The sequence below is a fragment of the Myxocyprinus asiaticus genome, chromosome 37 (assembly GCF_019703515.2).
Source record: "Myxocyprinus asiaticus isolate MX2 ecotype Aquarium Trade chromosome 37, UBuf_Myxa_2, whole genome shotgun sequence".
Classification (NCBI taxonomy): Eukaryota; Metazoa; Chordata; class Actinopteri; order Cypriniformes; family Catostomidae; genus Myxocyprinus; species Myxocyprinus asiaticus.
The window spans coordinates 37981073-37995641 of NC_059380.1; the positions used below are offsets into that span (position 1 = coordinate 37981073).

A 14569-nucleotide genomic window follows, 5' to 3' on the forward strand; every position below is an offset into this window, starting at 1 on the left:
ACATAACAGGAAAATCCTCCTTTAATGCTTTTCATAATGAAAAAACTATTAGCTGTTTCAACTGATTCAGTGATGGTTTGGTGTGCCTGTGCCTCCAGTGATTTTAGAATAAATCTTCCCAAATAATTGAGGCATTATTTAGTAGACACTTTTATCCAGAGACACATAGTACACTGAATTGGACAATAGAGTGCAACAGTCCAGTTCCTGATGTCCAGTTTTCTCCATTTGCAAACTGATTTTGTATAATAACTTTAAACTTTTAAAGACAGATTGACCGTGAGCTCCGAGGTTGTTAATAGATGGTATACGCTTCTGATGAAGCTCTCAGTCTTTGTTAATTCAGCGTTTTTTTAGCGGAATTCCTGCTGAAGAACTGCACTACCCAAGATCCTGAGGGGGAAAATTCACCAGTCAGAGAATCACGGCAAAAACCGCCCACTTCCATGATCCACTGTGAATGGCGCAATTGAGTTGGTCTCCATACAATCTTAAAACTTCTTGTATATTTGCATTTATGTGAATAATTTGCAATAAAATAAAATTTATAAATATAATAATTAATTAATATTTATTATATTAATTATAATAAATATATTATATAGAGTATATATATATATATACACACACCAATCAGCCACAACATTAAAACCATCTGCCTAACATTGTATAGGTCCCCCTCATGCCGCCAAAACAGCGCCAACCCGCATCTCAGAATAGCATTCTGAGATTATATTCTTCTCAGCACAATTGTACAGAGCGGTTATCTGAGTTACCGTAGACTTTGTCAGTTCAAACCAGTCTGACCATTCTCTGTTGATCTCTCTCATCAACAAGACATTTCCATCCGCAGAACTGCCACTCACTGGGTATTTTTTGTTTTTGGCACCATTCTGAGTAAATTCTAGAGACTGTTGTGCATGAAAATCCCAGGAGATCAGCAGTCTCAGTCAACAGTCTCTAGAATTTACTCAGTTTTGGCGGCATGAGGGGGACATACACAGTATTAGGCAGGTGGTTTTAATGCTGTGGCTGATCTTTATTTACTTTATTTAGTATATATAATAAATAAAATATATTGTTTTTATACTTTAAATCAATAGTTTTATATTTTCCATCGTTTTTAACTCAATTACATAATTCACACTGCTTTGTGGGATTCTAGCTCATTCCCTCATAAAAGACGTTAAAGGGATAGTTAACCCAAAAATGTAAATTCTCTCATCATTTACTCACCCTCATGCCATCCCAGATGTGTATGACTTTCTTTCTTCTGCAGAACACATACAAAGATTTTTTGAAGAATATTTCAGCTCTGTAGGTCCATTCAGTGCAAGTGAATGGTGACCAGAACTTTGAAGCTCCAAAATTACGAAGTAAGCATAAAAGTAATCCATTCGGCTCCAGTGGTTTAATCCATGTCTTCAGAAGAAATATGATAGGTGTGGGTGACAAACAGATTAATAATTAAGCCCTTTTTACTATAAATCTCCACTTTCACTTCTACATTCTTCTTTTGTTTTTGGCAATTATCATTCTTCATGCATATCGCCACCTACTGGTCGGGCTGGTCAAAGGTGGAGATTTATTGTAAAAAAAGATTAAATATTGATCTGTTTCTCACCCACATCTATCATATCATTTCTGAATCATGGATTTACCCACTGGAGTTGTATGAATTATTTTTATGCTTATTTAATGTGATTTTTGTTAAAGTTCTGGTCACCATTCACTTGCATTGTGAGGACCTACAGGGCTAAAATAACACAGTAGTTAATTTCGTCCCTCCTTTTATTTAATAAAAGCAAAAAAATCAAGGTTACAGTGAGGCACTTACAATGAAAGTGAATGGGGCCAATTTTTGGAGGGTTAAAGGCAGAAATGTGAAGCTTCTAGTTTTATAAAAGCACTTACATTAAATCTACTGTTAAACCTTTTGTATTATTTAAGCTGTAAAATTGTTTAAATCGTCATTTTTACACTTGATTCGTGGTTTAAGGGTTTACAGCGTTATGTCCTCATGGCAACGAAGTGGAAAAATCGGATATAACTTTACACAGAAAAGGTTAGTTAGTGATTTTACCACACATATAGTTTACGTCTTGTGGCTATACTTTTGAAACAGTGAGTATTTTAACATTTACCGATTGGCCCCATTCACTTCCATTTTAAGTGCTTTACTGTAACCTCGATTGTTGCTTTTTTTTAAAAAAGGAGGGGACGAGTCAAAATGCATTTTTGGAGTAATCAACATTATAACACAAACTCTGTCGATTGAGCATAACTTGTATTAAAGCCAGAATTTTCCTTTACATATTCAAATACTATTTTGCTTCAAAAATCAATGTTTGTAATGTTGTGATTCACCTCAGAGCTGGTTGGTTTGGTACATGGCTTCGAACCCTCTTATAATGGGTTTATGAAATCCCTATGGAAAAAGTAAATAGGGGGAAAATACTTCCAGAACCAAGATGGGTGAAAATTGGGTGGGCACAGTTGCGCTCTATTGTTTTGGTCAAGGGAATTATTGTAATGGCTTATGGCTCACCTCTAGTGGGGTTCGAACCTGCAACATTTTCATCATGATCTTAGACCATTACACCACAGCAGTTTATTAACTGACCTTTGATATATTTATATAATTAAGGCTACACTGGATATAGACTTTTTATATATTTTATTGCTGCATTTAAATGTGTCTCTCTACTGTTTCTCAGGTGGGTAATCTGATCAGACAGATTCAAGAGGCTTATGTAGACACGCTGGAAGAGTTGAGCTGGATGGATGAACAGTCCAAGGAAAAAGCCCGAGAGAAGGTGAGATGGTAGCAGTACACACACAATTTGAAAAATTCCATTGGTTGTACAAACAGATAGTCTCACCCTAAACCCACGCCATTGGTTGTGTCATTGTTGCTGTGTGTTTTGTGTTTTGATAGCTCCTCAGAGACACAGTGTTAGACTTTTTGGTGAAATCAACCAACAAATGGCTTGTAGTTGACTCTGCATATTTAGAAATCATTTTCAGCTTTAACCATGGTAAAATTACTATAACACATGCTTTTGAGTGGATTATTGCTTTATTCTAAACTAAGTTGCATATGACAGAAGCTACACTGGCAAATTACATAATGTCCCACTAATGAGTCAAAGGAACATTTTCAGTAACCCACATGAGTAAATTCATCCATTAATGGAAGGACTGTGTTGATGTTTCAGGCCATGGCGATATCAGAACAGATTGGTTATCCTGACCACATCCTTGAGGAGGAGAATAAGAAACTAGATGAGGAATACACTCACGTATGGAATCTGACATAATTACTAAACAATCCAACATGGTCAATCCAATAATTACAACTTATTCCTATTAATACAAGAATAAACATTTAAAGAATAGTTCACCCAAAATAATTCTCTCATCATTTACTCACCCTCATGCCATCCCAGATGTGTATGACTTTCTTTCTTCTGCAGAACACAAATGAAGATTTTTAGAAGAATATTTCAGTTCTGTAGGTCCATACAATGCAAGTGAATGGTGACCAGAACTTTGAAGCTCTAAAAAGCACATAAAGGCATCATAAAAGTAATCCACACGACTCCAGTGGTTTAATCCATGTCTTCAGAAGCGATATGATAGGTGTGGATGAGAAACAGATCAACATTTAAGTCTTTTTTTTACTATAAATTCCTCCATCTGCCCAGTAGGTGGCGTTTTGCATTAAGAATGCGAATCACCAAAAACAAATAAAGAATGTGAAAGTGAAAATGGAGATTGATAGTAAAAAATGTACTTAAATATTGATCTGTTTCTCACCCACACCTATCATATTGCTTCAGAAGACATGGATTAAACCACTGAGTTTTATGGATTACTTTTATGCTGTCTTAATGTGCTTTTTGGAGCGTCTAATTTTGGTTACCATTCAGTTGCATTGTATGGACCTACAGAACTGAGATATTCTTCTAAAAATCTTCATTTGTGTTCTGCAGAAGAAAGAAAGTCATACACATCTGGGATGGCATGAGGGTGAGTAAATAATGAGAGAATTTTCATTTTGGGTGAATTAGTCTTTTAAAAGGTATAGTTCACTCAAAAATGAAAATGTTGTTACAAACCATTTGACTTTCTTTCTTTCTTTGTTTTCAAAAGGTTATGTTACTGCCTCAGTCACCATTCACTTTCTTTGTATGGAAAAAAAGATGTACTGAAAGTGGATGGTGATACTGCCTAACATCTCCTTTTGTGCTCTGTGGAAGAAAGTAAGTCATATGTATTTAAAACAACAATTAGAGTGAGTAAATGATGACAAAATTTCCATTTTTGGGTGGACTGTCCTTATAAGAAGCAATAGAACTGTTACTATGATATATGTTAATACTCTGAAAGCCTAAGAAATTCTGCTGACTGCAAAGGCATGAATATCTCTCTCTCTTCACACAGCTTAATTTCAGTGAGGAAAACTACTTTGAAAATATTCTGGAAAATTTGGCAGCATCAGCCCAGAAAACTCACAAAAAGCTGAGGGATCCCGTTGATCCTAACATGTACGAAACTGACAAATAAAAGTGAGATACAACATTATTTTCTCTCTTAACCTGTTAGTGTATTTCACGTGTCTTTCTTTGTTTGTAGCTGGATTATTGGTGCTGCAGTGGTCAATGCATTCTACTCTCACAACAGAAACCAGATTGGTAGGTACAACTATTATAGTTACATAAAATGTACCGTTTGTTCTTTTTTTTTTTTTTTTTTTCCTGGCCTCAGCATGTCTTTTCAGCAGGGAAGTTCACAACCACAAACTCCAAAAGATTTTTTTCTGGTCATATAAGCTGTTAAGAGTTCTTGATATAAATGCGTTCTCAGCCCATTGCCATAATGGCTCTAATGCATGTAGTGCTTTTTTTTCTTATAGATAAAACAAAGCTAGTTTCAGGCTCCAGTGCCCACAGAGCTTGTGCCTCCAGAGATGAGCTGCAGGCATTGAACACTCGCTATTCAGCCCGTGCTAATACATAAGATTACAAAAGCCCAGTGATTATGCAGCTTTTCTGCAGGAGACATTTTTACAAAATTACTCTTAGATTGCACATTTTAATGTTCCTAGACAATCTGGGAAACAATTCACGCTGAATTGCTATTTTAGAGACAAGAGATGCAGCTGGATTTGGTGGCGTGATTTAATTTTCAGCTATACTGTAGCCAGAAGACCGATTGTACATAGCAGTTATGTTTCTGTTTTACTAATATGGGTTTTACTGTCCAGTATACACCCATTACCATCACATTATTCTGTATTTTATTCAGCTATGAGCACTCTCAGAAAATTATTCCCTTAAAACACACTATTTACTCTCGCTAGTTTAATTTGTCTACTAACAATGTCCAACAGTGGATATGCCTGCATCACAGGAGAAATCTGTCTCTTTTTTTGCCATATTTCTGAACAAACAAATTTCATTGCCACCACATCTGAAATTATGGATTTTGTTTACTAACATTCTGTGGTGGAAATTAAATTTTGTATTTGTATTTTTGGGATTTTCTCCCCAATTTGGAATGCCCAATTCCCAATGCTCTCTAAGTCCTCATGGTGGCGTAGTGACTCAATCCGGGTGGCGGAGGACGAATCTCAGTTGCCTCCGTGTCTGAGACCGTCAGTCCATGCATCTTATCACGTGGCTTGTTGAGCGCGTTACTGCGGAGACCTAGTGCATGTGGAGGCTTCACGCTATTCTCTGCGGCATCCACGCACAACTCACCATGCGCCCCACCGAGAGCGAGAACCACACATTATAGCAACCACAAGGAGGTTACCCCATGTGACTCTACCTTTCCTAGCAACTGGGCCAATTGGTTGCTTAGGAAGCCTGACTGGAGTCACTCAGCACGCCCTGGGAAATGACATTTCGTTTTTTTAATTTTGGACTACAATGGCAGAATCCTTTGTCTTCCTTTTCATAGCTAGTTTTTTATGTATCATTAAAACACACACAGCTCAAAAATATTTTTACACTTCACATAATTTGACAAAAATCATCACATATTTCATACTTCATCTCAAGCATGCTCTTCACTGACACTGTTGCCTCTGTGGTAACCAAGTACTTTAACAATTGAAAAACTTTATTAGAGGCAAAATTGTTGGTTGCGATGGAAAGGACACCACTGAGGGGCAGTTTTGGTGACAAAATGATAAATCATTTTCACACAATATTATTTCACTCTTTGTCTGGATTATCATGTTTTAAACATGTAATAATGGATATATTTTTTTATAGATTTTAAGATTTTAAGATTGAAAGTCTTGGTGTCGGATAGGGGTACAACGATAAAATCTATACATAAAGTAAAAATCTCATTTGAAAATGTAATCTGAACCGTAACTTTTTTGGCCCAACAAGTGTAACTTCTACCGCATCTGAAATTATGTATTTTGTTTAATAACATTCTGTAGTGGAAATAACATTTAAAACATTTTCATATCTAGAACTGTGTGCATCTTAAATGCACATAATTATATAATATTTAAACATTTTCACAATTCATAAGTTGACAAAATTTATTGGAAATGATGCACAGTAAAAATTTGTTTAGAAATGTTTTGAAAATATTGCCTTGATTTTTTGATTTTCTTCAAACATTACACTAACTAAAAAATAAGAAAGAAAATAATGTATTGATGGCAAAATTGTTGGTTGTGGTGGAAATGACGCCACTGAGGGACAGCTTTGGGGACAGTCAATTATTTTCACACAATGGGTGTTTCTTCAACGTAATTGTCATGATTCACTGTTGTTTGCCATGTGTTTCTCCCGTCATCTGTTCCTCCTGGACTACATTTCCCAAAATTCCCTGCCTTCATCACTGCCAGCTGTCCTTGATTGTCCTCACCTGTGTTTCATTAACTCATTAGTCTTTGTGTATATAATGCCCTGTTGTTCGCTTGTTCTTTGTCAGTTATTATGTGTTTTGACCTCCTGTGTATGACCAGTGCCCTTCGAAGATGTTTCTTCATGTTGTTCCCCCCCCCTCCCCCACCTCGTGAATATTTTATTTTGTTCCTGTGTTTACCCGTTATTTTGTACTTGTTCATTTCTCATTAAACTCCTTAGCCGCACCTAGATCCAGCTCTCGTGACTTCCAGATTGTTACAGTAATTTATTTGTCCTTTCCACCACACCAAACTCTGTTGCCTTGAATGAAGTTTTCCCAAAAGTGTATTTGTTAACCAAGTGGATAAAAGCTTCAGTGAAGAGCACGCTTGAGATGAAATATCACTTGTGAACAGAATATTTTTATTGGCTGTCATTTTCAATCAAGCTGTGATTCTACCAAATTACGCAAAAAAGTCAATTCTATTAAACACTACAGAATTTGAGATGTGCTGGCAATGACACTGTGGTGGGAAATGTAATGACTTTTTGATTTTGTTTTTTTAGAATCAGTTTTAAAGCCCTGTACATTCACTGTTGGATATTATTAGTACAAAAAAAAAAAAAAAATCATAAACTAGTGAGATCTAATTTATGATGGATTTTCACATTTTTGGTATGAAAGTCTGGGACAAAGGTAAAACAATAGAATTCGACATGGTAAAAAGTTTCTGAGACAGTTAAATGTGACCTTTACATAAAAAGCATTTTTAAAAAAAAAGTTGAAATCTATTACTTTTAATAAAAAAGTTTGTTTCTCTCTTGATATCTCAAAAGCTTTTCCGAGTCAATCACTCGGCATGATGCTGAATTTCACCTTTTCCTACACGTCTTTCTTTCAGTATTCCCTGCTGGCATCCTACAGCCTCCATTCTTCAGTGAGAAACAGCTGCAGGCTTTGAACTTTGGTGGAATTGGGATGGTGATAGGACATGAAATCACTCATGGATTTGATGACCACGGTAATACACATTTCATCTGATGGATTGTACCAATTATCAGTTAGTTATGGATGAATAAACAATTCAGATTCAGTGTTTATTTCGTTTATATGTGATGTTTTAAACACTGTGCAAAAGGATTTGAAATATCACAGATAAATTGTGCTCCACTGGATCAAATCAGCACGCAAAAGAGCTACCACAATGCTTGTCTGTTTGAAATATGGCTCTGTTCTGCAAAATTAAATATTTGAATTCGTCAGGCCGGAATTTTGACAAAGATGGGAACATGTACAATTGGTGGAGCAACTATTCTGCTGAGCACTTTGAAGATCAATCTAAATGCATGGTGGAACAGTACGGCAAATTCAGCTGGAAACTTGCAGGAGGCCAAAATGTAAGTTGATGGAAATTTGTAGAGGAAACGGTGTAGATGTTATTTCAACTTGAGTGTGTTTAACAAACTGATTATAACATTGACAACTTGTTTTCTGAAAGTCGGGCCAATATCAATCTAAGTCTTGTAGTATATAATTGCTCTGGGTTCAATCTAAACATTGGTTTTTGCCACTTTTCATGATTATGGTATAAAATATGGCTTGAAACTCAAATGAAAATAATTTTTTATGGGGCAAGCTAGTTCTGCACCAAATGTTGATTTGTAGTGATTACAAAGTATGCACATTTCAATTGCCCATTTCAGTTGTATGATAAATGTCTGTCAAACTGAATTGAGAAATCTTTAAATATTGTTAATTATTATAAATAAAGCATAATTGTGATGTATTCATGTATTCATATATATATTGGTTTTTTTTTATCTAATATATCTAATAGTTGGATTAAATAGGATTTTAATGTCTTTCATTGCATTAAAAAGTGGAATTTCCCAAGTGAAAAGTGCTATTTATAGTTGTTACATCTGATGTCATCGTAGGTCAGTGGCATCTCAACATTAGGAGAAAATATCGCTGACAACGGTGGAGTTCGCCAAGCATATAAGGTTCGAATTTTTGACTCGCGTTAAGTCAGATCATATCAAGTGATTATATGGTGGACCTCATTCGCATGTTGTCTTTAGTTACTATGTTTATGTCCTTTTGTTTATGAAATTAGGCGTATATGAAGTGGGTGCAGAGAGAGGGCGAAGAGTACCGTCTGCCCGGACTGGACATGGATCACAAACAACTCTTTTTCCTGAACTTTGCTCAGGTACGTGATCATGATTTAGGTAAACTTTTAAGACGCATGCATGATTTCACCATGGTGTCCATGTAAAGTGAATCTGAATCTGGTCAGCCTCGCAAAGACCGCATCGAATTAAACTGATATACTTAAAAGGTACAGTTGCTGCTTGAACCTTGGAAAATAAATGGCTACATGCATGAACTCGATGATTGAATGACAGTTTCTAATGGGATTAGTGGTTAGAAAATTTACTCAGTTTGGCTTATTTTAAGTCAAAATTGAAATAAGAGATGTTAATGAATTATCGATGATCGATTATTCGTTGTTAATAATTTAATCAATAAGCTTATCGACTGTCAGTTAATCAATTTCAGCACAAATACATTGAGGAATCTTGCCAGAAGACAGAGAGAAGACTGTTAATACAGTCATCCGCCGTTAGAGGGCACACTGCATGTCACATCCTGTCAGCAACACAGAATAAAAAACAGCTTGTGAAAATGAAGCGGGGATTAATGTAATCATGGAGCATTTCTCTATAGATGAACATAGATGAACATTTACTGCATAAAATGTGATAGTGTGTTAAAGTACAACATCACAACAAGCATTATTGATCCGCTGGTCTCCCTGTATCATCCACATCGACAATCACGTCAGTTCTAAACACAAATTTATACTAAACAGCCTGAATTTATCCATATACACTGAACTGAAAATATATTAAGAGGAAAATACCAATACTCTAATTTCTAAAGTGTATTTATTTATTTAAACAACATTTATACCAGTACCACCAGTAGGCTACATGCACATACTTACAATAGAAAGAAAAGTGAAAACATGAAACAGCTACTGAAGTAAGAAATTTTTCTCTGATGCAATGTTGACATTTAAGTTTGCCTTAGAACGGTTGGTCAGTTAAATAATCGTATTATACATGTATGTATATATGTAATATTTTTGGAGTTTCAAGTTGTTCACCACTTACAGTTTATTATTGTTAATGATTAATCGATTTTCATTCATTAATTTTAATGATCGTCAATTAAGAAAATTTCTTAAAATTTGCAACCCTAATTGAAATAGTAAGAAAGTATCTATGGCCTGTTCAGTGGGGTCAAAATAGTTGTCGAACAATTAATCGGTTTTGCAGATTAATTGGTACCAAAAAACGATTAATCGACACCAATAGCTGCTTTTGGAACTATCTGTCATACGATAGTTCGCCAATAGTTTTTTATTTTATTTTAGTTTGTGTAGTTTTTTTTTAAGTGCATGTTTTGTTTCCCTTTTGTATTTGTGTGAGCAAAACATTTCAAAATAAGAGTCCCTGGTGCACTTCTGGTTATTATTGGGATTTTGGTTAAACTTTATCTTTATTAATTTTGGACTCTTGATATCTCTCTACACCCATCACCGTAAAGAAAGTCTGAAAAAAAAAACATGGTTTAACCTCCTTAGTTATCGGTATCAGCAAAATTGTATATATAGTATGTATATACACTGAAAATCTGAGATTTTTTATTTAATCCTGAAAATAAACTAAGTTTTAGGATTTTGAAACAGTAAAAACAAACAAAAAAGTTATGATGTTAAATATGAAATAAGCTACATTTGTGACATTAAACATATTAACTTTGTACAGACTTTGTACAGATTTTCTTGCTTCCTTTGTAGCACACAAGGTGCTTTTTGGAACATTCTTAAATCATGCTGGATAGCATGGATCATCAAGTTGTTAGTTGATGATATACTGTAATTTGTAATAAAAAATAAAAAAATAGAATGAAAAAAAAGCCTTTTCACAAGTGATCTCAGACTTTTGGATGCCACTGGATGCTTTGGAAAACACTTTGTGCTTTTATAAGTGAAATTCTTCAAATGCCAATCAAGCACAAGCCACATTATGTGAGAGATAATGTCCCATGTCTGTTTAAAATTGATTTTATGTTTCATGTTAGCTGTTGCATAATTTTTCCTCCATCAAGCTCTCATCTAAAAGTGTTAATCTCTTCATGCTGTGTTTGTTCAGGCACAGTGATATCACAGGCTGATTTTTATTGAATATGAGAGAATTGAATGCTTTCCACAGGTCTGGTGTGGTGCCTGCCGCCCTGAATACGCCATACAGTCGGTCAAAACCGATCCACACAGTCCGTTGGAGTACAGGCAAGTGTTTTATACTCTATTTGTGAATTAAAAAGATTGGACACTTAAGTCACAGTTAAAAATGTCTGATTGTTTTTGCATTAAATAAAATACGAATATATATATTTACAAGTATGCTTGAAAAATGTGCTTGTGCTATCTTTCTTTTCAAAAAAGGTCCACTTTTAAGGTTCACTGTATATAGAGCACAAGGCATTTTTTTTTTTTTTTTTTTTTTTATAAAATAGTGAGTCCCATTTTTTTACAGGGTACTAGGGTCCCTCCAGAACTTTGAAGCATTTTCCGAAGCTTTCCATTGTGAACGAGGAACCCCCATGAACCCAGAGGAGAAATGTCGAGTGTGGTAACCTTGTGTTGGTAAAACCAGAGTTTGTGTATATTTCACGAATAAGACAGCAATTACAAGAGCTTGGATCATATAATGTTGTGCTATTATTCTGCAGTGGAAGTTGCCTGTCTGTTAGTCTGATCATGTGACAGACGCAACCAAGGTGTTAGACACCTACATGTGTGACTACATAGATGTATACTGTGAAGTTTCAAAAGCGCACATATAACCAACAACTTCAGGCATAGTGAATGTACACAATCAGGGTGGTGTTTTGAAAAAGAGGCATGCCTTTTCATCTATTTATAAGCAAGCCATTTGTTGCTTAATTTCCTCCAAAAAGTTCATCATGACCAGCCAGACACAGCAGCTTTGACTCAACCAATGAGGTGAGTTTGGGGCGGCACTATCTGTTTGGTTGTCCAATGGATGATGGGGAGAGTGTTAGGGAAACCTGTTTGAAAACCTGTTTTGAAAACAAGAAAAATAGTGATTTTTGCTATTTTGTTTGGTGCCACTATGAATTGCACACATCACCGTTGCAAAATATTTAAGTTTTAGCAATAATTTGTCTTGTTTACAGGTTTCTTCATACATTTGATTAATTTTGGCATCAAAATGTGTGTAAAAAAAATTTCTTTGTGATGAGAGGGCTGATTGACATTGAGCAAAATCAGGTTATTTTTCCAGATTATGTAAACAGTCTCTCGGTTGGCTTTCGATTCTGTCGGCTCTCCAAGAATACATCGGTTGAGCTTGACAGATCCTAAAATTGGCCAACAACTGTAGGCTTGGAAGCCCACGTAGATTGCTGTTTGAATATAATCCAGTCAAAGCATCATCTTTTGTTTTACAACAAACAACCTTGACATTTTTAATGATGGAATGAGATGTCTATTTTGATCATTTTCTCACTGCATGCTTTAGAAGAAAAATACAAGCCCTAATGAGTACTGTTTTCCAAAAACTGATAAAATATGTGCTCGCTACATTTCACTCAAAATCTAACATTTCTACAGTATATGAGATCTTAACGTTATGTAAACGGGACTGTTTTGCATCTTTAACAATTACCTGACAACCTTAAGACTGTTAAAACCATATTGTTTCAAGCTTTTGTTTTTTTGTGTGCATAAATAGATTCAATACATTGCTGCCTTGTAAATACGCCGCATACTTCTCTTTAAAACGTTATGCTGCTGGCATGAAGTTACCGCAATACAGGAACAAAATAGTTACAACAGGTCACCGAGAACCAAGACTGTATACGGTAATGACTGTTATTGTACTGGTACCCTGTATATACAAGCTGTTTAACAGCTTTGCTCTACAATGGAGGATTTCTGTTGCTCAGCTAACTATTGATGTCTTATCTTGTTTAGTATGTTAAGTGGTTAGAATCAGAGTCAGAGAGATACATATTGGAATGTTGTTGGATTTTTCTGGAAGAGGAAGAATAATGATGCTTCACACTGAGGGGTCTTCAACCTGTCCACCTGCTGATAGAGTTTTTAATTAGCCTAAGCAAAAACAGTATCAGCCTTTGCAAATAAACATGCAGAATTATTGTTCTGTGGTGGCAGAACATGTAGGTCTGTTTTGTCACAGGTCATTTAAAATTGTATTCTGCAACGTTGTATTGCCATTCATTTGTTCATCAAATAACAATGTTATTGCTCATTGCCACATGTATGTGTTTATGTAGCCATCTTTGGGACCGTTCATGTCATAACCATGCTGGAAAACTAGGTTGTTGCAAGTTAAGGCAGTCCAGTTTGTTGTTGGAACATGATAGCTGGTTTAATTCTGGTCCAGTGTTGTCTACCAGCTGTAACCAAGGGTTCAGAGTTTAGCTGGTTAGCATGGCTCAGTTACCTCCTGCTGGTAGATGTAGTAACAACACCATCTGGGCCCAAAAAGCACTATTGACCAAGATGGCCAACTAGGCCGAAGCCAGGCTAGTAGTTTAGCTGATGAACCAACTAGACTAGCTCGGACTAAATAATTGCTATAAATGACTAGCTTGAACCAACTAGAATCTGTTTAAGCCAGGCAAGTAGTTAAACTGGTGAACCATCTAGAGTAGCTCGGACCAACTAATGGCTAAAAATGACAAACTTGTACCAACTAGAAACCGTTTAAGCCAGCTAACAACAGATGCTAATTTTAGCCAGGTTAGTAGTTTGGCTGATGAACCATCTAGACTAGCTTGGACGAACTAATGGTGAAAAATGACCTGCTGGGACCAACTATAAACCATGCAAACCAACTAACAACAGTTGCTAGTTTTAGCCAGGCTAGTAGTTTAGCTGATGAGCCATCTAGACTAGGTCAGACCAACTAATGGCTAAAAATGACCAACTTGTACCAACTAGAAACCGTTTAAGCCAGCTAACAACAGATGCTAATTTTAGCCAGGTTAGTAGTTTGGCTGATGAACCATCTAGACTAGCTTGGACGAACTAATGGTTAAAAATGACCTGCTGGGACCAACTATAAACCATGCAAACCAACTAACAACAGTTGCTAGTTTTAGCCAGGCTAGTAGTTTAGCTGATGAGCCATCTAGACTAGCTCAGACCAACTAATGGCTAAAAATGACCAACTTGGACTAACTAGAAACCGTTTAAGCCAGCTTACAACATATGCTAATTTTAGCCAGGCTAGCAGTTTGGCTGATGAACCATCTAGACTAGCTTGGACGAACTAATGGTTAAAAATGACCAGCTGGGACCAACTATAAACAATGCAAACCAGCTAACAACAGATGCTAGTTTTAGCCAGGCTAGTAGTTTAGCTGATCATCCATCTAGACTAACTCAGACCAACTAATGGCTAAAAAAGACCAGCTTGGAGTAACTAGAAGCCATGCAAACCAGCTACCACAAGATGCTAGTTTAAGTTCGATTGTTCAGCTGGCAATATTTTCATTTTGTCTGTAATGGTGGCTTGTAAGGCCAAATAGTTTGTAGTTTATTATTAACAAACAGGAGGATTCTTTT

The 14569-nt window shown here is 35.9% G+C and overlaps 1 protein-coding gene across 1 annotated transcript in view; it reads left to right on the top strand.

Annotated features, from left to right (window-relative positions):
- Positions 1–11586, top strand: part of LOC127427867 (membrane metallo-endopeptidase-like 1) — a 32034-nt gene extending 20448 nt beyond the window's left edge. The window contains exons 15-24 of the mRNA XM_051675739.1: positions 2718–2816; positions 3219–3302; positions 4447–4550; positions 4639–4697; positions 7781–7900; positions 8143–8276; positions 8817–8882; positions 8996–9091; positions 11163–11239; positions 11487–11586. Coding sequence (XP_051531699.1) covers positions 2718–2816; positions 3219–3302; positions 4447–4550; positions 4639–4697; positions 7781–7900; positions 8143–8276; positions 8817–8882; positions 8996–9091; positions 11163–11239; positions 11487–11586 — 939 coding nt within the window. The remainder of the gene's footprint in view (positions 1–2717; positions 2817–3218; positions 3303–4446; positions 4551–4638; positions 4698–7780; positions 7901–8142; positions 8277–8816; positions 8883–8995; positions 9092–11162; positions 11240–11486) is intronic.
- Positions 11587–14569: the final 2983 nt, after the last annotated feature.